Here is a 24,984-nt window from a genome sequence, read left to right on the forward strand (position 1 = left end):
TTATCTCATTAAAAATACATTATTTCTGTTTTTTCGTTGAGATTATTTAAGTTTCATTTAAGTTAATTTTAAAATACGTATATTATTACATAAATTGTGTAAGAACATAATAAAACTGTTTATATTTGGATCTCATGAAAGTTCCTTGTTAGAATAAATTAAATTAGATTAGAACTTATTAGTAGTAGATTATAATATTTTAATTTGACTGATAGTTGATACAAGAGGTTTCTTGATTATGTATGACAGGTTTAGTTTGAAGGAAAATTCTATTTTATACATTTTGTTTAGATTTTGTTTTTGAGAAAATGAATACAGATTTTCTATGTAAAATTAATACTGTTTTATTCGTTTTAAAATTTTGGTCACTCTAGTTTTATATTCCGAGTGACTCGAGTCAATAAAAATCACTCGAGTTTTATCTTAACTCGAGTGGCATTCGAGTGAGTAACTTATCAGTACCGAGTGATTCGAGTGAAAAAAAATCACTCGAGTCCCATCACTACATGAAAATTTTTTGTCAGTGTCAGGAGACGTAAGTAAAATACATAGATAAAGAATAAACAATATGACCAAAATAAGTATTACCTAGTCTATGGTACGCGTTTATATAAAAAAATTATAGATAATAATTTTTAACCCAAACGGCAAAATCTATGAAGTTTTGACATAAACTTAGCACGACACTAGGCTATATTTCACCTCGCTTACTTTTTCGTTATTATTAAAATAAAAAATTAAGGATAGATGAATGATGATATTGAAAATAATGATAAAGATACTTCAATAAGAACAAGACAATAAAAAGACTTTGGTTTAGTTCATAAATCTGTAATTTCATTTTACATTTATATGCTCCTAAACAGGTCTTGACTGTAATAACCCAAAATCTTAGATTGAGAATAGTAAAACAAAATATATGAAATAAAAATATCTTTATTCATTTCGTCTTACATTCTACAATTACACAATAGAACAGTCTTGTCACAGCACATTACTGGTTTGTTTTCCGCTTGTTCTTGTCTCCTGGACAATTTTATACAGACGAACACTTAAAAAGAACTATTAAATTATATCACTATATAATCTTCTTGTTCTTAATATTTAAAAAAAATATTTATACGACGTTTCTTTTAACGGAATTAGCACAGATGGTGGTATACTGTATCCATCGGTATGGAGAATTGTCAGTAAGGAACACGAACGATCGGCGTGGCTCCAAGCCACCAGGATCAGGGTCTGATCAGCAGATGAGGCGAGTAGATTAATAAGTCATGGGCTACTGCGGCGGCGGCGGGGGCTTCACTGGGGCCAGCGCGGAGTACAACTTGGTGATGGCGCACTGCACCACGCGTTCTAGGGACTCGTCTGCGGGGCACGTCACCTCCTGATGACAACATTACATTGTTATTTATGTTTATTTTAATGCATGAGAGAAATCAAAGAGCTAAACAGCATTTGATGCAAAGTAGTAACTATTTATTTAGAGACATGAGTATTGTTCATGTACTCATATTTAGAAGCACTCTTTGAGCACGACAGCCATGGTACTAATATCCGAGACATGTAAAAGTTTAAAATCATAGAAAAATGTATGTATATATGATCAAGCACTGAACTGCAGCAATATAGATTTTATTTAATTTGAATTTACTGGGTACAGAGGAATAACACCTGAGTCCTCAGGAATGGCAACGCATGGGGGGTATCATGGGCGAAACAGTATATTCTGTTATGTACATGGTACTGCTCATGTCTATAGGCGACGGTTACCACTTTCCATCAGGTGGACCGTCAGCTTGTTTGCCATTCTAAGTTGTATAAAAAAAAAAAAAATATATTAATTAACCTGACTTTATGTACATTCATTGTTATAGTTTCTTTCATACATGCACTTAGATAACTTACATACACCCACTCTAACTTACATATCTTGCTTTCGATTTATAATTTTCGTTTATATAATTAAATTCCGTTATTGGCTGTATTTACAAGAAACTTAGCATGTAGGTTATTTTTTTAAGATCTGCAGATTTTTGAATTAAATAAATAAATAAGTAATAAAATTTTATTAGATATAAGGTCATGAAATTGTTTAATTTTGTATACTTGTAGAGGGTAGACGGTGCTTTTTTTAATGGACGATAATGGAATGTGAGGGATGATAAGTGACGATGAAAGCAGATCAGTTAGCCCATAGTGACGAATTCCACTAGAATTAACCACGATGGTTTCCAGGGGGAACCACATGGAGGTCGACTTGATAGGGTGTGTTGCTGGCAAGTTGTCAGTTAGACATCATTGCTAACAATCCCTTTCCGCCTGGGTAGACTGTACTGTACTGTAGAGTATACTGCTGTTACAAAATTACTACAGTGGGGGGGGGGGGGCAGGGATTGTTAGTGGTGCGGACTACTAGTCCCATTGCTAGCAATGCACCTCGTCGGGTCGACCTCCACGTAGTCCCCCATGGAAACCATCATGCTGAATTCCGGGTGGATTCATCACGATGAGCTAACTGACCTGCTACTTCATTCTATTACACTTATCATTCCTCACTGATGCCCCGCCAGCGTATATCATTAGCGCAGGCGGGGTTACCATTTCATTATCATTTATTAAAAAAAATAATTACTACAGTATGCACAGTAAAGAGATCATGCATTCGTAAAGGTAATATATGACAGTGAAATTACTGGGTTTTATATCCTGTAATGCAGACATAGCTGCTTGGCGACCAGGTCCCAAACGGCTTTTGTATTAAGTATAAATGAGGCAAGGGTTACCATATTTAGGAGGTCGATGTCCGCGCGCTTGCCGTCCACCTGCACGTAGAGCTTCTCCCCCTTGAACATCTTCGGCACCGAGTCCTCGCCGAACATCTCCTGCAGCATCTCTATCACGCATTCCTGGCATATGAACATACGAGTTAACAGTTTCGTTTTTTTAAAAAGAAATGAAAATTATACATATAATATAAAATGGAATGATGGCTCTGTCTGTGATATTGGTATACATTGGCGGGGAATCAGTGAAACATTTAAAATAATACCATAGATACATCGAAGTTGTAGAGAACTGGTAAATAATTGGTGGAAATGTTAGCAGATCAGTTGGTCCATCTTGATAAATCAATAAAAATCAACTATTATAGTTTCTAGGATATCGATCTGATATATCTGGTGAGCAATACACCCTGTATTGCTAGCTATAGGAAAGTTACTACCTTTTTTATGGTGAAAATGGAATGGCAACCCCGCCTGCGCTGACGGGTCACCAATGAAGGATGATAGATGAGAATGAAAGTAGGCCAGTTAGTCCATCATAATGAATCCATCAGGAATTAACCATGATAGTTTCGAGTAGGGGCTACTTTAGGTTTTTTAATAGATGACAGTGGAATGGCAACCCTGCCCGCGCTAGTGTTGCGCTGGCGGAGGCTACCCTATGTTATTTGTTTATTTATAAAAGACACACCAACAATATGCTCACAATAATTAAGCAGACAATGTACAATGTTATAAGTAAGTAAAAAGTGAAAAACTACTATTAAAAATGCTTAAATCTAAATTTACTTGAACAAAAACATCTCACTCCTCACTACCAAGCTTAAGGCCATATGAACACATCAATTAAAGGTGTATACAGCTATCATAGATAAGCGTCAATGTACACTAACTAACAATTATACAATTAGAGAAGACCTAACTACCAATCCATATTATTAATAAGCCTTTTTTTTTAACGTCTGGAAAATGCTTTATGCAGACCCATACACCTTGTGGGAGGTGAATGGGTACTGTGGGAGTCCCCCCGTAAGGTGGGGGTGTACCCATCAAAAACCAGACGACATACCCTCGACGTGCCATATGTCGGAGACATGGGTTCGCTTTCGCACTCACCACATCTCCGAGTATTATTAATAAGCCTAGTAAACTGCACTAAAGAATTACCAAAAAAAATTACAAATAAAAAATGTTAGAAAGCATAGGTGGTGTTTACCTTGAAGTGCATGCGGTCGAGCTTGGGCGCGAGCGGCAGGTGTCGCGGCGCGGGCAGCGCGGCGGCCGCCAGCACGGCCGCCACCAGCGCGTCCGCGAACATGTCCGACACCGGCTGCGCCTGCCACTGCGCACGCAAACACACCACCGTCACCGCCGCCGCCGCTCCACGCTCACACACTCACACACAATCACACTCACACACTCACACTACTAACATTGGACGAGACGAAAGCAAACATGGCGTCTACTGACATTGTACTATTGTAGTAAACTAAATTGTAACAGTTGACAATTTACTTTTTTAATCACGGAAAATTAACGAGTTCCCGTGGAATAGTTAAAAAACTATACTAACTTAGCTTAGTACATAACCTACTTAAGCCATTTCGATCTAAGGTTAAGAGTGAGAACAACACGTCACTTGTTAATTTTGATTCTGTATTCCCAGACATAATAAATAGGTAGGTACATAGATCGAAACAAACTAAACAGCAATAACAAATAATTTTTTTATGCAACTTAAAATGACAAACAAGCTGACGGTCCACCTGATATAAAGTGGTAACCGTCGCCTATAGACATGAGCAGTACCATGGACATAACAGAGTATACTGTTTCGCCCATGATACCCTCATGCGTTGCCATTCCTGAGGACTCGGGTGTTATTCCTCTGTACCCAGTAAATTCACACCAAATACTACGCAGACAAAGTCGCGGGCATCAGCTAGTGTATAATAATAGTAAAATTGTACACTTACTCGTGAAGAATTATAACAAAATTATAGTTATACATACACAATATAGGACAAGAACAAGATGTGTTAAAAAAACCAAAAATGCCAAATTAAAAGTACTCGCAAACGGCAAGCACATATTAATAAATTGACGAATGTGAAGAAAATGGAAGACATCTGAATCAGAGCATTGTTTTGTGGATTTGTGCGTGCGTGCGTGTACGTGCGTGCGTGCGCGTGCGTGTGACGCGCGCAGGTGAGCGTGCAAGTACCTCGAGCGTGATCATGTTGTTGTCGATGGAGAGGTCGATGCAGCCGTAGAGCCGCCAGCGCGTCTCGGAGAGGAAGTCCACGTGGCCGGCCAGCTGCACCACCACGTGCCGCAGCAGCGCCGGCGAGCCCGCGTAGTGGATCGACTGCCGCTGCGTCACCTCCGACTGGCTCAACTCCGTGTACTCTGCACAATGCGTAAATCATCACGTCGTAACGTCACATCACCCCAACCACGACACAGATAATACATACAGGGTGATATCAAAATTAATTGATCAACTGAATGGTTTTCTAAAAGAAACATAGGTCCAAAGAAACGAGAAAGCATGTTGAAACCCTTATAGTTAATATTGTTGTTTTCAACCCATATTTTTGAAAAAAATAATGAAGTTTCACTGCATTGGACAGGGTACAAACGCGTTACAGTTATTGAGTATGGATAAAATGCTGCGTAGAGCAGCCGTCCCACTTTATTGGAATTTAACTCAGCAGTTAATATATTAAAATTTATTTCCATTACACCCTGTATAGTGGTAACGAATGATGACGTAATAGAAAGTAGTTAAGAGCGATAAAACAAAAAATCCTTCGGCATTACATTTCGATCAATGATAATTATATTATTATTTAAAAGAGTAACTGTTGAGTTTCTAGTGCATTCATAAAAAAAATACCATTTAAAAGTGTTTATAAAAAGTCTTTAAATAAAAAATAATAAGGTTTCTAAAGAAATGCATAATTGAAGCTTTCTATTACTGAATACTATTAAGTCATCCACAAGTCTCTCGTGCAAATCCGGCTCGAAGGACCAACTTGTTGGAGTGCACAACAAGATTTACGATATAAAGTTGATTTATTACAAAACACAATACACTTTCGTACGCGGTGCGAAAGCGGACGGAGTAGAGCTACAATCAGAGTGTAAGTTACTAACTTCATGTTGGAGTTGCCAACACCATCAACTGACATATTTAAAAAGATTAAACCCCTTTAAATAAATAAATAAAAAGAATGTGTTTATTGAGAGAATGGCTTACTGAACCCAGCAACTATATATTTTTTAACTATAATATTACAGATAAAGAGGGGAAAGGGATTGTTAGTAATGGGGTTTGAGAGCCCCATTGCTGGCAATATACTCTATCAGGTCGACTTCCACGTAGTTCCCCCTGGAAACCATTGTGGTTAATTCTTGTTGAATTCATCACGATGGACTAACTGACCTACTTCACCGTCACCTATCATCCCTCACTGATTCACCACCAGTGTATACCGACAGCGCAGACGGGGTGGGGTTATCATTCCATTATCACCCATTTAAAAAAAAAGCATAGATAAAAGAACTATATATTTTTCAATATAACTTACTGTTAAGGTCCGACGGCGCCAGTATGTGATAATTAAAGTTCCTCTTCACGAGGATGCCCTGCAGCTGGTTGCCGGGCTTGGGTGGCTCCATTGCCAGCGAGCCCATCACCTGATTACACATATTATAAGAAAAATATTAGACTATGTGAAAGAGACTCCATTTTCCGCGCTCAGCCTCTTATTTGGGCCATTGTGCGTATGAATAAATACATACATACATACATATCTGTCACGCCTGTCTCCCATTAGGGTAGGCAGAAACAATGGTACGCCAAATGCTTCGATTCAAACAAAGCTCTTTCGCTTCTTCCACATTCATCAATCTTGTCATAAATATATGAATAAATATATATGACTATACAAAATGTGTTAATATTAGTTTTTTTTTTATTTTTTTATTTATATACTTATTATTTATAATATTATTAGCAAAAACTAGATAACATTTCAATTTTATGGATTTTATTTATTTCAGGTTATGGAATGATTTCCCTGCCGAGGTTTTCCCAAGAGGCTACTGCATGGGGTTCTACAAAAGGGGGGTAAAGAGATTTCTTCAGGGTTGGCAACGCGTGCGTAATACCTCTGGCATTGCAGGCGTTCATAGGCTACGGTAACCGCTTACCAGCAGGTGGGTCGTATGCTTGTTTGCCACCTCAGTGGTATAAAAAAAAATTATGCAAACCTAGTATCGGTCACCTATCCTCCAATAGGTCTTTATAACATGGGGCAAACGAGCATTCGGCCCACCTGATGGCAAGTGACTACCGTCGCTCATGATCATCCGCAACACCAGAGGCTGAGTGGAAAGGGATTGTTAGCAATGGAGTTTGACAGCCCCATTGCTAGCAATATACCCTGTCAGGTCGACATCCACGTAGTTCCCCCTGGAACCATCGTGGCTAATTCTAGTTGAATTCGTCATAATGGGCTATTTGACCTGCTTCATCCTCACCTATCATCCTTCACTGGTGCCCCGCCGGTGTATACCGATAGCATGGGTGAGGTTACCATTCCATTATCACCCATTAATAAAACCCAGAGGAATCCCAGGTGTGCTGCCGGCCTTTTAAGAAGGAATCTGCTAAATGGTATTGAAATAGAACGGACAAGTGGTAGAACGGTACCTTGGCGGTCTTGTCGCCGCGGAAGGTGAGCGCGAGCTGCTGCGTGTTGCGCGGCGTGTGCAGCTGCAGGCGGCCGCGGTGCTCGCGCTGCAGCGCCGCCTTCAGCCGCGACATCTCGTTCTGCTCGCCGTGCACCAACACCTGCGAGCGTCAACCAAGCATACTGTCAGCCCAATATATTCAGATGGCCCACGCTGGTTGGGAGGGGGGGGTGAAAATAGTATGGTAATCCCGCCTACGCTAACGTCTCAGTCTCCATTACTAACAATCCCTTTCCCCCCAACTATCATGGTTAATTCCTAATGAATTCATCATGATGGGCTAACTGGCCTGTTTTCATTCTCATCTATCACCCTTCACTGGTGCTCCGCCAGCGTATACCGTTAGCGCAGGCGGAGTTACCATACCATTTTCACCCATTAAAAAAAAAATGTATATATGTACAAACCACATGCGGCGGCTTCAGTATGTTAATGAACTCGGACGTCTGCTGGTAGTCGGTGTGCGCGGAGAACGAGATGTAGTCCACGGACATCTTCAGCGGCAGTTTCTGCCCCGACATGGACGTGATCTCCTCCGGCTCCGACAGTATCGTCTTGGCGAGCGTGCCCTCCACGCAGTACCCTGATATATTCATTTATTATTTAAACATTTTTAATTACAATAAAAAAAAAAATAGGTGATAGATCAGCTTATGGAAGGTGGTAACGTCGCCTATAAACACCGACAGCGTTATGAACATTTTTTAATACCACAAAGGTAGCAAACAAGCATACAGCCCGTCTGATGGTAAACGGTCTCTGTAACTTTTGGACGCCTGCAACACTAGGAGTGCCACGTGCGCGTGGCCGACCCTAAAGAAGTCTTAATATATCCTTTTTAAAGAACCCCATAGTGGAGTCTCTAGACAGAGGGAGACTTTGTACAAAAGTCGATTGCTTGGGTACCTCTGTCCCATTCGTGTTTCTATCGTGAAGCAGCTGTGTTAACATGGCTGTGTTTCGGTTTGAAGGATGGGATATCGCGTGAATTTACACGGTACAGAGGTATAACACCTGAGTCCTCAGGAATGACAACGCATGGGGGGTATCATGGGCGAAACAGTACACTCTGTTATGTCCATGGTACTGCTCATGTCTATAGGCGACGGTTACCACTTTCCATCAGGTGAGCCGTTAGCTTGTTTGCCATTCTAAGTTGCATAAAAAAAGACAGCGATTCTAAAATGGGTTTCGCAGAATCTATGTGTTCTATAAAAATATCGCAAGGGTTCCACGAAATTATTTATACAGTGAAACAATTTCAATCTTCACATTAAAAATTAAAGGAAACTATAATGTACTATACTTTTAAAATATTTCTAATGAAAGCTTTTGTTTTTATTTATATTACAGTGTTTTTGACTTGTAACCGTTTGAAATGGGGTTCCATAAAATAAAAGGTATTTGGTGGGCGTTCCGTTATCTAAAATTTTAGCAACCACTGCTCTAGGACATCAAAAACAGAGAACATCAAGAGTACACTGTGACGTAAATGATATTTCTCTTTTTTTTTTATAATATTTACTGAGGTGGCGAACAAGCTGCCCACTTTATGGTGCACCGTAAATGGATCAAATTTGACATTTTTTCGCAAGTATATTTATATAATATCGAAAGAAATAGTTCTTAATTCAAATTTAAAAAGTCGACTTGTTATGGGAAATTTTAAAAATTCACACAATTAAACTTAAAAATGTAAAATAATAATAAAATTATTTAAAAGAGCATCACGCAAGTTTCTTGCTCGTTCTTCTTGTGATGAGACAGCTTTCCGAACGAGCGGTAAATTAAAAAAAATGTAATGACTTTTCAAAAGTGCTTCAATGTAAGTTTATTTGAATAAATGATTTCTATTCTATTCTATTCTATTCTATTCTTTAGTCTACACTTGCAACACTGAAAAAAAAAACGCAAATTGTTTTGATTAAAAAAAAAAAGTCAAGCCAAATGCCAACTTAACCGACTGTATGTTGACACGTTTTTGACACTCTCTTATGCTCTATCTATATAATCTAAGCTGCGTATCCAACCTGCAATGATGACGCCGTTCTTGGGGTCAGTGCACCAGCTCTCGAACAGCTCGCGCGACAGCCCAGACTGCATCATACCCGGCGACGCCATGATCACGCACGGCCCTATGTCCTCGAAGTGATCTATGCCCTGAAACAAACAAACGTACATTTCAAACTTCAAAAAAACTTTCTTTCTTTCATACATGCACTTATATTACTTGCATATTTCTCCTACATTCTTCACGACTCTGGAACACGCTTTCTGATGCCATTAAGAGACTACTGACTAAACCGTCTTTCAAAAAGAAGCGTTCACGCTCACTTTTTATTTTTATCCGAGCAGTAAGTACTTTATATTATTTTCAATTTCGTGTATAATATAGTATATGTCATATATGTGTAAGTATATTTGTTATTTATATATATTTATTCGTTTATATATGTAATTTTAGTATGTATGTATATCAATAATTACTAGTACCGCATTCGAGTATTCTGACACTTCCCTATGGTTGACTGGGAGAGAATGCTTTTAGCATTAAGTCCGCCATATACACATATTTGTACTAATGAATAAATAAATAAATAAAAATACACTCTAACTTGCCTACCTCGCTTTGGAATTATAATTTTCGTTTAAATAAAATCCGTTATTGGCTGTATTTATAAGAGACTTAGCATGTAAGTTGTGTTTTTAAAAGCTGTGGATTTTTGTATAAAATAAATAAAAAAATAAACTTCGTCATTAAATATTTAATGTCAATAATTTTTGATATTGTATTTTTAGTGAATTTTGCTGTATGATATATAAGGATCAGAGGTTTCTTTTATTTGTATAGGCAGATTGACAAGCGTCATCTTATCAGCTTTTAACTGTCCACTGTTGAACATAAACCTTCCTCTTAGGAGATTTTGCCCGTAGTTGCCACGTTTGGCATGCGGGTTGGCAACCGCAGTTAGGCTTTAGAGATGTTTTAAGAGGGACGCTACTGCCTATCTGTGGACCATTAAGTTTCCTTAACCACCTGTCACGACATCCACGGAAAAGGATGGCCTTATTAAAACAATAAAAAAAAATTTTGTATGCTAATGGATATATTATGTGCAGAGAGTGTTTTATAGCAACAAGTTCTCTGTATACTCTGTAAGAGACCTAGCGTGAAGATATGAAAATTATAAATAAAAAAAAACCAGCAGCCCGAATTATCTCATACATACATAGCAACACATTGTTAGATAAAGAATATCTCGCTTACTACTCTGTCTGTGACTCATATCAGAAGAGCAATAAGGTTCATAATGTAAAAAAAAAAACATTAATAGATATAGCAAATTGAAGGTCAATGCCAAAACTCTGTATGGACGAATATGTCCAATTAAACATATAGTTTCTATGTGAGTTATATATTATTATTTATAATAAATTGTCAGATCTACTATTTAAAGCCTAGCCAGGTGCACGGTTTGATTAGATAGCGGAATTATTTGATAACTTGACATCTAATTCGTTTGAACTATAGTTACATTCTCGAGTAACCTTCGTTGGTACAGGTGTGTATGTAAACATTTATATGAGTGCCGGCAACTTAATACATATAGTCAAATTTTTTGTGTTATGTTTGTTGTAAATAGATATTATGTAATAATAATTAATAATTAGTTTATTCATCTCCACAAATTACAGTGTACACAATTTACTTTATATATATATATATATATATATATATATATATATATATATATATATATATATATATATACCGATACAGCGTACTCTGTTATGTCTATGCTATTGAAATATATAGGCGACGGTAACCATTTTCCAGCCTATGAACATCTGCAAGACGCTGAAGAAATCTCTATATCCCCTTTTTTAAGAAATATTCTGCCTTTTCGCCTACAAGCTTGTGGGAATACTATATCCATAGTACCCCTTTAAAATTAAGCTTGAGGACAATGGTGGTATGCTCCGTATCCTGTACTTTACAGATATATAATGTCGCCCATTGTTTTTTCACTGTGACTATTTCTTGTATTTTTTTTTTTACAACACAGGGGGCAAACGAGCATGCGGCTAACCTGATGGTAGGTGACTACCGCCGCCCATGATCACCCACAACACCAACGGTATTGCAGGTGTACTGACGGCCTCTTAAAAAGGAATATACTCTTTTCTTGAAGGTTATGATGTCGTATCGGTTCGGAAATACTGCTGCTGGAAGATGATTTGTTTGTATTTATAATAAGTTTACTATTGCAATCTTTTGGAGGAAACAATTAAGAGTATCTATCTATCTATTTCATCTGTAATTTATTTCCAGCAATGTCACCGTCGCCAGTGAAGCAACGTCTGATCCGCTGGCTAGAAGAGCACCGTGAACTGGTGGTGTGCGTATTCTGCTTGCCAGCCAGCTTCGTGTTCTCGGTGCTGCTGAGGGCGCGCGCCTGGCTGCGGAGCCTCAGCAGCGACCCGCACAGACATGACAGTGCCGTTAGAGGAATACAGGCTAAGGTAAACCTAGCTTCCTATGCTGTCTAAAAGATGAACGTTTTCAATTCCATGGAATATATTTTTTTGCATAAGTTTTACCTATCTTAATCGCCAACCCTGAATCGATTTTCACTATGAATGTTCAACTAGAGTGCTAAACATGGATAATACCATGAATATTGCCTGCCAAGCATGGTAACTACTGGCGAAACCCCAAAGAGGAAGGCTTATGATCAACAGTTAAAGTATGATATGATGTTTTATGCAGCTTAGAATGGTAAATAAGCTGACGGCCCACCAGATGGAAAGTGGTAACAGTCGCCCATAGACATAAGCAATACCATGGACATAACAGAGTATACTGTTTCGCTGATGATGATAAATGTACAATCCATGACATCCTATGGATTAATGATAATCTAGAAACTTTATAAAATTTCCAATATTAACTGACAATTCAAAAGCTAAACCAGCTAATCCAAGGGGGTTAGGAATAAGGAGTTTTGACCCACAAGTTCTTTAGAGCTTCTTTCCTTCTTTGTTTTCTTTATGTTAAATAAAGAAGATGAAGGAGATAAAAGTTGGTATAGCAGGATTAATAAGAAAAGGGGAAGAGTCGCCATCTTTTAGGCTATCCGCTCAGCTTCTGCGACGAGTGGATCTCATCTTATTTCTTCACGTAAAATATTAATAAATAAGAAATATAAGTTACACGGCCAGTAATCAATAACTCTTATAAATTCTAGGTCCAGCAATGGAACAAGTTACCAGAAAAAGACAGGCGTCTGCTCTGCATCTCCCGACCCAACTGGCTCTCACTCTCCACCACCTTCTTCCCCAAACACCTTCACCACCAGGTGGCTATACCACTGTACGACATACTCGAGCTGGACAAGCAAGCTATGACTGTGAGGGTGGAGCCGATGGTCACCATTGGGGATATCACAGAGTATTTAATACCCAGGGGATACTCTTTGGCTGTGACCATTGAGCTTACTGATGCTACTTTAGGAGGTAATTTAGAATTTTCTTATTGGAAATGAAATATGAATCTTTAATAGCATACATTGTATTTTTCTGCCATGTGGTCCCGGCATAGAATAGGCCATCACCTTCCTTAGGCGTCGTAAGAGGCCACTAAGGAAGGGCGAAGGACGGACAGCAGCGTCTCTCTTAAAACATCATCAAAGCCTAACTGCGGTTGACAATCCGCCTGCAAAGCGAGGCAACTACTGGCAAAACCCCCTAAGAGGGTGGCTTATGTTTAGCAGTGGACAGTTAGAGGCCGATATGATGATGATGATTGTATTTTTCATAAGAAGAAGAAGAGAAGCAAATAGCCAGCTGGTTAACAACCAGAGACTTTCAAGTTTAATAGTATGAAATGACAAAAATTATTAAAGGCTCCAACGAATTTTCAAGAGCGATGCAATTATCATCAATGCCCGTCCTTCATCTCAACTTATCCCATGATAGACAGTTTTGTGCGACTTCTCGGTTTTTTTTTAGCCTACTCTTCAATGACGCTTAATACTTTAAAATACGAGCGTCATGGAAAAAGACCTTTATCACATTTTCAATCTTAATTGGTTTATATTTGTTTTTCTTAGGTCTAGCGTTCGGCACGGGCATGTCGACCCATTCGCACAAGGCTGGCCTCTATCATGAAACAATCACCAGCTATGAAGTGGTTCTCAGCGATGGATCCTTGATCAAAGCTACTGCCGACAACGAGCACTCCGACCTCTACAAAACCTTACCCTGGAGCCACGGTAGCTTAGGGTTCCTAGTTGCACTGACCCTAAAAATCGTCAAAGTAAAACCCTATATCAAAATAAGGTACATTCCAGTGAAAGGTCAGAAGAAATACTGCGACATGATCAGGGAGCTTTCCGGAGCTAATGAAGCCAGTCCGAAGATATTCCCTGATTACATAGAAGGCACTATATTCAGCAAAGAAGAAGCTGTGATCATGGTTGGTGACTATTCTGATTACGATCCAAAAATAACCATGAACCACTGCTCCCAGTGGCATAAGCCCTGGTTTTATAAGCATGTGGAAAGCTTTTTGCAGAAAGGAGAGTCTGTGGAGTTAATACCATTAAGAGACTATTTATTGAGACATAACAGAGCTATATTCTGGGTTGTGGAAGACATGTTATCATTCGGAAACAATCCGTTGTTCAGGCTTCTCTTCGGTTGGCTACTGCCCCCAAAACCGGCCTTCCTCAAATTTACAACAACGCCTGGCATAAGGGCGTACACTTTCGTACGGCAAGTATTTCAGGATATCGTCCTACCGATTAAGGAATTGGAGAGACAGATAGAAACCGCCAGTGTACTATTCGACAAGTTTCCACTGCTAGTTTATCCGTGCAAAATAGTTGATCGAGGACCATCATCTGGTCAACTTAAGCATCCAGATAAGAAATATCTAGTTCCTGGCACTGACTACGCAATGTATAATGATTTGGGAGTTTACGGTGTCCCTGGTAAGGTCAAAGAGAAGAAGCCATATAACCCTGTAGATGCTATGAGAAAGATGGAGAAGTTCACGCGAGATGTTGGAGGGTATTCCTTTTTGTACGTCGATTTATTTATGACGAAGGAAGAATTCGAAGAAATGTTCGATCTGTCGTTATATGAGAAGGTGAGGAAGAAGTACAAAGCGGAGGGCGCATTCCCACATTTGTACGACAAAGTGAAGCCCGAGATCGATGTGTTTGCCATTGGTGAAGAGCATGCCATAAAGGATTCATAATAATATCCACTTGTTATATGTATTTTAGTACATATGAAATTAACAATATTGTTGTCTACTTATGAGTTTGATACATTTCATTTGATTACCAGAACTAAGGCGTCAATTTTTAAAGTTATGACAATGTAATAATCTTGTGTGAATAATTTAGTCTATTTTTAAAAGAACAGTATTTTCCGAAATTTTTCTCAAAATATCCTTGTAAATATTAAATTTTCTTTTGAGTAAAAATAATATATGTATCTTAACAAAGGATCTCACTGGACATTGCAAGCTAACCAAGCATAAGGCCCAACTAGGCTTATGCCCAAAAAGTGTTTGCTGATTTTGTCTCATTGAGAAAGAAACGCCGCAGCATCTAATATCGTCATAGCCGTAGAATACTGACGGATCTTTATATGTAATCTTTGTCAGATCCGTCAGTATTCTACCACTATGACGATATGTGGCTGTAGCCCACTCATACATAAACGATATATCTCTTTTGGAAAACACACTGTACACTCTGAGGAGATAAAGAACGTCGCTACATAGAATATTTTTAAATTCCTATCATTGATAGGAATTAGCAGCGAACTTTAGAAAGGGCGTGTACAAAAGATCATGGAAAGGTCGCAGTGTCACAGGATTTTCTGGCTGAAAAAGCCTGCTCTTTCAATAATAATAATATAAAAATTCGTTTTATTCCGCAATTTTTCTGTTCAAATTAGGATAAAAATTTTGATTAATACAAATGTATTGCACAGCTTTAAAAAAATATAAAGGGCCAACAATCTAGTTGCATGTGCAGTCTTATCCACTGAGATTGCATGGCGAACAATCGTCTTAAAATAAAAATCTGATATGTCTTAAGGGTCATACACAAATAAATGGGGGGAGAGGGAGAGGGGGCTTTGGGGGGGACCAGATGGATACTTTGTACAAAAGTCGATTGCTTGGGTACCTCTGTCCCATTCGTGTTTCAACCGTGAAGCAGTTGTGTTTGCATGGCCGTATTTCGGTTTGAAGGGTGGGATATGGCGTGAATTTACAGGGTACAGAGGAATAACACCCGAGTCCTCAGGAATGGGAACGCATGGGGGGTATCATGGGCGAAACAGTATACTCTGTTATGTCCACGGTACTGCTCATGTCTATAGGCGACGATTATCACTTTCCATCAGGTGGGCCGTCAGCTTGTTTGCCATTCTAAGTTGTATAAAAAAATGCCTCTAAATTTGATTCTCTGAATTTGATTTCCAACCACTTACCTTCAAGTTGGATATGTGCCGGAAGACGAAGGGGTTGTTGATGGCGATTTGGCGGCGGATGCGGTCGTTCATGGCGTTGATGTAGGTCTGGTACACCGCCATGCACTTCTTGGCGAGCGACGACGCGTAGTAAATCGGGATGTCCTGCAGCTCGGGGTGTAGCGACCAGTACTCGTCTGGTGAACCGATGCGTACGTAGTATTAAAACTTCAGATAGAACATGACGATCACGTTCCAAAGCATCATTTGGAACATGTCAGTTTAAAAACTGTTAAAAACAAGCATTTTACACAAACAAGTAACTGTCATCTTAGAGCGGCGGCCATATTAAATTTATTTTATTTTTTATTTATATATGTTTTTATTTTATTTGAGAAACAATTTCTTATTACATTTAGTATATACATATAAATAACATACAAACTTATTTAACATTGATAATAGACAAAAATACCAACCATTCAATAGTAAAAAGCAAGGCAATAGGCTTATTTATTAAATTTAGTATTATGGTGACATCGTATCAAATTTATTTATTTGTTATTAAATCACTATAGAATTAGTGATAACGTTATCATTTTCTGCTTTTCGAGCTTTTTCATTTAATATCCATATTAAAGGGGATAAAAAATACATGATCCGCCATTTTGCAACGTCGGCCATTTTGAAAATATTACAGTATTGAGTACTGCATATTGTATTGTGACCATAATCGAAGGAGTATGCAATATTTCAGCTTAATCAAATTGTCAAAAAGTTATTTTAATTAAGTTTGCGAGCTTTGGAAAAGATGGATGAAAAAATAATAATAATAGAAATTAATTGAGCACGAATGAATGGAAATGTCGGTAGCGACCGTCCTAGACGGATGTATATCGACCAAATGGGCTTGTAATAAAAATAGGTCAAATTGAAAGCACTCGTAAACGGCAATCGTGTATCGAAAAACATGGAGGAAGCGAAAGAGGTCTGTTTGAAGTATTTGGTGTTCCACTGTTTCTGTCTACCCTAACGAGAGACGAGCGTGACATATTTGTATGTATCTTAGATTATATAGCTAAAGTGTCTCCATACAAATGCTTCGAGAAAAGCGGGACAAGTTTTTCATACAATTTTGCGCGAGAAATGGTTATGACTGATTCCTCTATAACGTCAATATATATTTTGTCTTATAACTTACGCAATTTTTTAATTTGTAAAAATACATTTTACTTGTTGAATAAATATGTCGAATACTGAATCGGCTAATTTGACAATGAGCTGACAAAATGTAGCCCCATTTTAGAGGGTGGTCTGTGTGGGTGTATATTGTATGATGTATGATGTATGATGTATGATGTGGGCACACGCACCGAGTATGAGCAGCAGCTCCTGCGCGCGGCCGAGCGCGAACACGGGGATGAGGCAGCGGCCGCCGCGCGCCACGATGTCGCTCACCAGCCCCGTGAACCGGCCCTCGCGCTCCTCGCGCTTCTCGTGGATGTGCGTGCCGTACGTCGACTCCTACGCACCCGCCAGTACGTCATAGTACAATGGTAACCCCGCCTGCGCTAACGGGATACGCTGGCGGAGCACCAGTGAAGGGTGATAGATGAGAATGTAAGCAGGCCAGTTAGCCCATCATGATGAATTCATCAGAAATTAACCATGACAGATTCCAGGGAGAACCGCGAGGAGGTCGACCTGGTTGGATATATTGCTAGCAATGGGATTCTCAGTCTCCATCACTAACAATCCCTTTCCCCCCAGTCACATGAACAAGAATTGTTAGAAGAAGAACAAGGATTGTTAGTAATGAGAGCCAACAGACCCATTACTAGCAATATACCCTAACAGGTCGAGCTCCACGCGTTTCCCCCTGGAAAACATAATGGTTAATTTCTGTTAAATTCATCACGATGGGCTAACTAACCTGCTGCATCCTCATTTATCATCCCTCACTGGTGCCTTGCCAGCGCATCACGATAGCGCAGGCTACCATCTCATTTCCGTACTTTAACAAATAAAACTGGTGGCCAGATACTTTCAATAACATGTATATAAAGGAGGGGAATTGATTGTTAGTAATGCGGACTATCAGTCCCATTGCTAGCAATATGCCCCATAAGGTCGACCTCCACGTGGTCCCCCCTGGAAACCATCGTGCTGAATTCCTGTTGTATTCATCACGATGGGCTAACTGATCTGTCTTTTCATCCTCACCTATCACCCCTCACTGGTGCCCCGCTAGTGTATACAGTTAGCGGAGATGGGATAACCATTTCATTATCATTTATTAAAAAAAAAAATGTGTATAGTAGAAAAATTATAACAAACTATTATAACAAAAACGAATATGTACATTAACTTACAGTAATAAGGACATCGGGATGCACAGTTGGTATTTCGGCGGCCATCAGATGTCTGTCCTCCTGTCTCGAGAAATCACCTGTATATAACACCTGTAACAAATTTAGTTTCTCTTCATTATATGGAGGTGATGGTTTATTGAAAGTACCATACAAACACCCATTAAGATACAAAAAGATAGGTTTTGAGCAAGTAAAATTAATAGTAAACTTAATAAAAAAAAAAAATTGTCTTTCAAGTTAAAAAAAAAATCTTGTCACATTACAGTTAAGAGTGTTTCCTTTATAACTTCTATAATTATTTGTATTGTCTTATAATTTTTGCATCTTTTTAATGCGTAAAAACTCGTTTTTTTTTTTTTATACAACTTAGAATGGCAAACAAGCTGACGGCCCACCTGATGGAAAGTGGTAACCGTCGCCTATAGACACGAGCAGTACCATGGACATAACAGAGTATACTGTTTCGCCCATGATACCCCCATGTGTTAACCATACGTATTTATTAAATAATTAAATATAGATACGTCAAGGTACATTATGCGAGTAAGTTTATAAAACATATGACTAAAAAACAAGTCAGCTAATTTGACAATTAGCTGACACAAAGTTGAGCAGGTTTTGAGGATCGATGCTCTTTATAATCTAAGATATGAACATATAAATAAATCTCTAAATCTACGCACAACGGCCCAAATGAGAGGCTAAGCGCAAAAAACATAGTCCTATTTACAATTTGGCGTGAAATTACTGGGTACAGAGGAATAACACCTGTGTCCTCAGGAATGGGAACGCATAGGGGGGTATCATGGGCGAAACAGTATAGTCTGTTATGTCCATGGCACTGCACATGCCTATAGGCGACGGTTACCACTTTCCATCAGGTGGGCCGTCAGCTTGTTTGCCATTCTAAGTTGTATAAAAAAAAAAAACATTAAATTTTTTTTACAAATCTCTAAATCTACTTCACATTATTAATAGTACATCATAGAGACCTTAACACCGGCTATTTCAATCATGAACATAGCGGCGCCCAGCACGTGGCCGGCGTTGTAAGCCCAGAACCTCACTCCGCGGACGTCTTTCTCCTCGTGGAAGTTTATTGTCTCTATACGGTCCATGGACGCTTCCAGGTCCGACTCTGTGTATAGCATTTGTTCTGTAGATATGTTGCTGGAAATATAAATATATTTAGATTTCATTTTTTTAAATATACAATTAGGTTTTTTTTTTAATCTATTTCACTCTGAGATGATAAGAGTTTCTTACTTTAATACACGCATAGATATATAGATAGATACTCTTTATTGTTTCCTTCAAAAGATTATAATAGTAAACTTATTATAAATATATACAATTACGTATTACGCATTGTTGCGGTTTTATTTTTAACCGACTTCAAAAAAGGAGGTTTTCGATCCAGTTGTATTTTTTTCATGTTTGTTCCTTATAACAAAGTCAGTTATAATTGATATATAGAGTTATAACTAACTAACGGGTTTATAAACGGATTTGGAAAGTTCATTTTTTATTTAAAAGAATTTAAATACTTTCAAATTGGCCCCATAGGAATTTTATCAAAATCGGTTCAGTACTTTAGTTTTTAAATCGAAACAACTGGTTTTATCAACATTGAAGTCAACTCTTTGTAGAATACAATAGTAAAGTACGTTTGAATGATGGAGTTGGTTGTATTATTGATATTTTTATTTTTTCTTTCTTTTTTAATTTACTTGTAATTAATTCTTTATTACCCCAGATAAACAATCTGTTCTGATCTGATTCTGATGAATGTTCTTAGCTTGCATCTATACAACTGCAATGTATGAATGTTTTATTTAATTATTTCTACTCACCTAACTTTGATGTAATCAGATACGAGCCACCTGTAAATAGCTTTTGTGGCGTGCGTCATGAACACTCTGCCTTTAAACGAGGTCTTCGTCAAGAACCAGGGCAGTGCTCCGCTGTGATCCAGGTGGAAACTGTCAATTGAAAAAAATATTTAAATAAAAAAAATTTTACAAATCGGCCGGGGGGAAGGTATTGTTAGCAATGGAGTTTGACAGTCCCAGTGCTAGCAATATGCCCTATCAGGTCAACCTCCACATAATTCTCCCTGGAAACCATCGTAAACAATTCTCGTTGAATTCGTCACGATGGGCTAACTGACCTGTTTCATCCTCACCTATCATCTTTCATTGGTGCCCTGCCGGTGTATACCGATAGCACGGGTGGGGTTACTATTTCATTATCACCTATAAAAAAAAGTAAGCATCGGCCTACCTGATGGTAAGCGGTTACTGTAGCCAATGAACGCCTGCAATACCAGGGATATTATGCGTGCATTACCGACCCTGAGGAAACCTCTTTACCCCCCTTTTGAAGAACCCCATATTGTAGTCTCTTGGGAATCCTTGGCAGGGAGCTTATTCCACTTGAACTTGAGTGTTCGTGAGAGAAACATCATCATCAATCATCTCTGAAACCACGTTGTATGCAACAATCTAGGTTGTAGGGTATGAGGGTACATTTCCCGTCGATGGCGAGCCGTACGATGGTAGAAAGCATCATATTGAGCAATCCCTCTGAGCACAATCTACACGCAGAGTGAGGCAAAATCTCTCTTAAGACTTAAGGGTTCGATACCGCTTGTAAGCCTGGGATCATCGACAATTTTCATAGCATGTCGTTGCACTGAGTCGAAAGCTGGTATCTAGGTGCTCCCGCCCATAAGTGACAGTAATACTCCATGTGGGGCCGGATTTGCGATTTGTAGAGATCCGAGATAGACATCGCTATATATTAGCCCACCTCTAGTTAGTTCAAAATGTTGTAATAAACAAAAAAGTACAGGTTAGTTGGTCTTAGGTGGTAGCTCTAGCGACTTACTGTGAGATAAGTAGTAAATCCACTTCATCAGCTTCTATCAAATCTACAAATGGTAATGCATCCATGCCGGATAACCCTGGATGGATACCACAGTCCAACTGAAAAAAATAATTACATTTTACAACACTGAAACACATTGAAGGCTACAAATTGAACTTCTGTTGTCTTGTATAGTATTTTGTTTATGCAACTTAAAATGACAAACAAGCTGACGGCCCACCTGATGGAAAGTGATAACTGTCGCCTATTGACATGAGCAGTACCATGGACATGACAGAGTATACTGTATCACCTATGATACTTCCCATGCGTTACAATTCCTGAGGACTCAGGTGTTATACCTTTGTACCCTGTAAATTCACTGCCATATCCCACCCTTCAAACCGAAACACAGCCATGCAAACACAACTGCTTGACAGTTGAAACACGAATGGGACAGAGGTGCCCAAGCAAACGACTTTTGTTCAGTCTCTCTCTGGTAATTGTTGTGGTAATGTTAAAAAAAATTGATGAAACAGGTACAAACATATATTAAAGTATTATAAAAAGGAACAAGTATGTCAGCCAAGTACTTAATGTATCACCATGGCTAAATAGCATTTCTGAATTACATGATACAGGCTTGCATGCCTAGTATGTAATTCTGTGTCAGATGTAGTTAGAATTAATATATAATAATCTTTATTATTATGGGCTACAATAGCTTAATTTGTAACATAATCTTAGCCTAATGTTATTACATCTTACAATAAAATAAATAAATAAAAAAAGAAATAATAAACAAATTTAATTTAAACAATAAATCATCCATGTAAAAGTGTTATGGCAAATAAATATTCATTTCAAGTGTCATACCATAATTTTCTTCCCTTTGAACTCCAACATTATACATGATCTTCCCACTTCCTGACCTGCACCCCTGCAACAATGAAGATCGGTTTTATTATTATGAACCTAATGCTCTGCAGCGGGGGAGAGGGATTGTTAGCAATGGAGTTTGACAGCCCCATTGCTAGCAATATGCCCTATCAGGTCAACCTCCACATGGTTCCCCCTGGAAACTATCTTGGTTAATTCCTGATGAATTCATCATGATGGGCTAACTGGCCTGTTTTCATTTTCATCGATCACCCTTCACTGGTGCTCCGCCAGCATATCCCGTTAGAGCAGGCGGGGTTACCATACCATTTTCACCCATCAAAAATGTTATGCAGCCAAGTTACATTTCCCATTTTTATCTTCACTTGAAAACCCTTGCACAGAAAGATTGAGTTAGTATTTTTTCCTTATCATAAAAGTGGCAAATAAGTTTAGAGCTCATCTGATGGAAACCGTTACTGTAACCCATAGATACCGTCAATACTAGGAGAGTCACATGTGCATGTGACAACCCTAGTATTATCACCCCTCACTAGTGGCCTGCCAGTGTATATCATTAACGCAGGCAGAGTTGCCATTTCATTATTAATCATTAAAAAAAAAATGGTAAACTGCCATTACATTATAGAAATGCTTCCCTTCCTTATGGCAGTCTATGAGGGAGGCCTATATTCAGCAATGGCCATACATCGGCTGAAATGATGATAAATTAGTAGATATGCAATTTCCAGTAAGATTTCTGCAGGGAGGCTGTGTTCTATGTAATGATGATTCAAACAAGTGATTAACTACAGTGGATTTCGGGTATAACGACGATGAAGGGACCACTCTATTTTCGTCATTATACCCGGAAGTTGTTACAGGCAAAGGTAAAGAGATAGAGACACGTACACATGTATAGTTTTCTTTAGCACAAATCAGCATTGTTTTCACCATTTTTTAATTTTGCAATGATTTCTGCTTTTTCTTTAACAGTGAATGTGTGTCGAGGCAGTCATACTTATCCAAAAGTTTACTAAACTCAGTTGCTACTCAGAACTTTGTAACTGAACCATAAATTTAACTCTGAAACCTACACACTTCCCTACCTACTTAGCTGATATTTATAAACAATAGGTAAAGGTCTCCATTCATGTTGACCATCTGTGTGGATGTAAACAAAAGGTTAGAAATGTTTGTGAAAGAAAGAAACCTTGGTGTCTCTTTAGCGGCCAACTTTGTTCGCAATATCTACATGGGATTTCTAAGAATTTGTTACAATGATTCATTAAAAACAGTTGTTACACCCGAACTCATTGTTACATCCAAAGTCACTAGCCACATGAATTTTGTACTATGTGAAAATGTGAAAAACTCTATTTTCCGCGCTTAGCCTCTCATTTGGGCCATTGTGCATATGGAATTTTGTACTAAAGTATGCTTTAAATTCAAGGGACTTTGATTTAATGACGCTATAGGCAAATGGTCGCTACAACCATGGTTGTACGAAATGAAATCCACTGTAAATTAATTAGCTAATTATATAGTTAAATAATTAAATAACTAAATAATTAATCTAACACAAAATTACCATGCCTATTATATGCAACCCATGTGCAATGTTCTTATTTATGTGAAAGCCTAAAGTTCGCCTACATAGACAACTATGTCCATTTCATTAATTGTAGTGTGTCATGGAAAATATTTAATGGTCAAGAGGTAGGTAGCTGCATCCTTCTTAAAACATAATCAAAGCCTAACTGCAGTTGTTTACATGCTTGCCAAGTGTGACAAGTATGGGCAAAACCCTTAAGGGGGAGGCCTATGTTCAGTAGTGGACAGTTAACGGATGATATGGATGAAATAAACTGAATTATCTATCAACATTTATTATGCTATGCAAGCAGTTTTTTTGGCGGGATACACAACTAAGATAGAAGTACCCATAAAGTAAACTACTTTTGTATTCTACCTCTGGTATAAACATCAAAATCATCATTTGTTGTCAATTGGGTAAAATACAATTAAAGAATTCTGATAAAATATAATTGAAGATACTTACAAAGGTCTAATAGTGAGTTGGTCGCTCTCCTCCAGAGGCACCGGGTCTGTGCCTTTCCTTGGATTAGTAGTCATCGTTGTTCAGAACTTAATACTCATAACAATTTTAAAAATAAAAATTACTATCAAATATTTCTTAATCGTTAATACACATTAATCGGTCACAAAACATAGATAAATGAAAATGTTCAACTAATTATTTCTGTTTAAGTTTCCTGTTCTTCACAGCAAATAATCAGGTGTTGTTTTTCTTTAAATTATATTTTGTTAAACACTTATGAGATAAATCAAAATTATATTTAGGTTATATTAGAGTGCTATTTACTTATTCGTTTTTTTTTTTTTGGTTCCGTTTACCCTTATACATAGGAAAGGCAAAAGGACTATGCCTATACAGCCATTTTACTTATTAGTATGTAAATGCCACTGTCACTGTAACAGTGTGCCCGATAGAGTAATAGTAGTATTAGCGATACGCGAATCCGATTGATTTTATTATTTAAATAATTATTAATTACTATTTTTATAATTCGACTACTAAATTAGTTATATACTAATTTCCGTATTCGAATGACTTTACCAATTAGTAACTTTTTACAACAAAATCTTTACCCTGTATCTGCTACTACCAAGTCCATTTCCTGCTTCCTCTATATACTATATCTATGTCGATGACAATAACAACCAACAACCAAAAAAAAAAAACCTGCGAGCGAACGCAATTATTTTTAATACATTCATTTATACTATAATAATTAGGAAGA

General features: G+C 38.1%; 2 protein-coding genes across 4 annotated transcripts; one reads left to right on the forward strand and one right to left on the reverse strand.

Annotated features, from left to right (window-relative positions):
• Positions 1–920: 920 nt before the first annotated feature.
• LOC113515750 (cleavage and polyadenylation specificity factor 73) lies at positions 921–24,560 on the reverse strand. The gene is made up of 16 exons (XM_052899751.1): positions 24,222–24,560; positions 22,157–22,220; positions 21,302–21,399; positions 20,266–20,394; positions 19,405–19,582; positions 18,413–18,502; positions 17,414–17,564; positions 16,062–16,237; positions 9,578–9,707; positions 7,955–8,130; positions 7,507–7,647; positions 6,380–6,488; positions 5,011–5,195; positions 4,003–4,128; positions 2,787–2,909; positions 921–1,387 (listed from the first exon to the last, which is right to left on the reverse strand). The coding sequence occupies exons 1-16, from the start codon at positions 24,293–24,295 to the stop codon at positions 1,280–1,282; spliced, it is 2,058 nt and encodes a 685-aa protein (XP_052755711.1). The 5' UTR covers positions 24,296–24,560; the 3' UTR covers positions 921–1,279.
• LOC113515775 (delta(24)-sterol reductase-like) lies at positions 10,861–14,877 on the forward strand. 3 transcript variants are annotated; one of them, XM_026900059.2, is made up of 4 exons: positions 10,861–10,954; positions 11,881–12,071; positions 12,797–13,064; positions 13,661–14,877. In XM_026900059.2, the coding sequence occupies exons 2-4, from the start codon at positions 11,883–11,885 to the stop codon at positions 14,809–14,811; spliced, it is 1,608 nt and encodes a 535-aa protein (XP_026755860.2). In that variant the 5' UTR covers positions 10,861–10,954; positions 11,881–11,882; the 3' UTR covers positions 14,812–14,877. The 3 variants fall into 3 exon arrangements, with proteins under 3 accessions (XP_026755860.2, XP_026755859.2, XP_052755712.1); XM_026900058.3 differs by having other exon boundaries at positions 10,893–11,110; XM_052899752.1 differs by lacking the exon at positions 10,861–10,954 and adding an exon at positions 11,656–11,788.
• Positions 24,561–24,984: the final 424 nt, after the last annotated feature.

Source organism: Galleria mellonella, unplaced genomic scaffold (assembly GCF_026898425.1).
Source record: "Galleria mellonella isolate WM207_F2 unplaced genomic scaffold, CSIRO_AGI_GalMel_v1 utg63, whole genome shotgun sequence".
Classification (NCBI taxonomy): domain Eukaryota; kingdom Metazoa; phylum Arthropoda; class Insecta; order Lepidoptera; family Pyralidae; genus Galleria; species Galleria mellonella.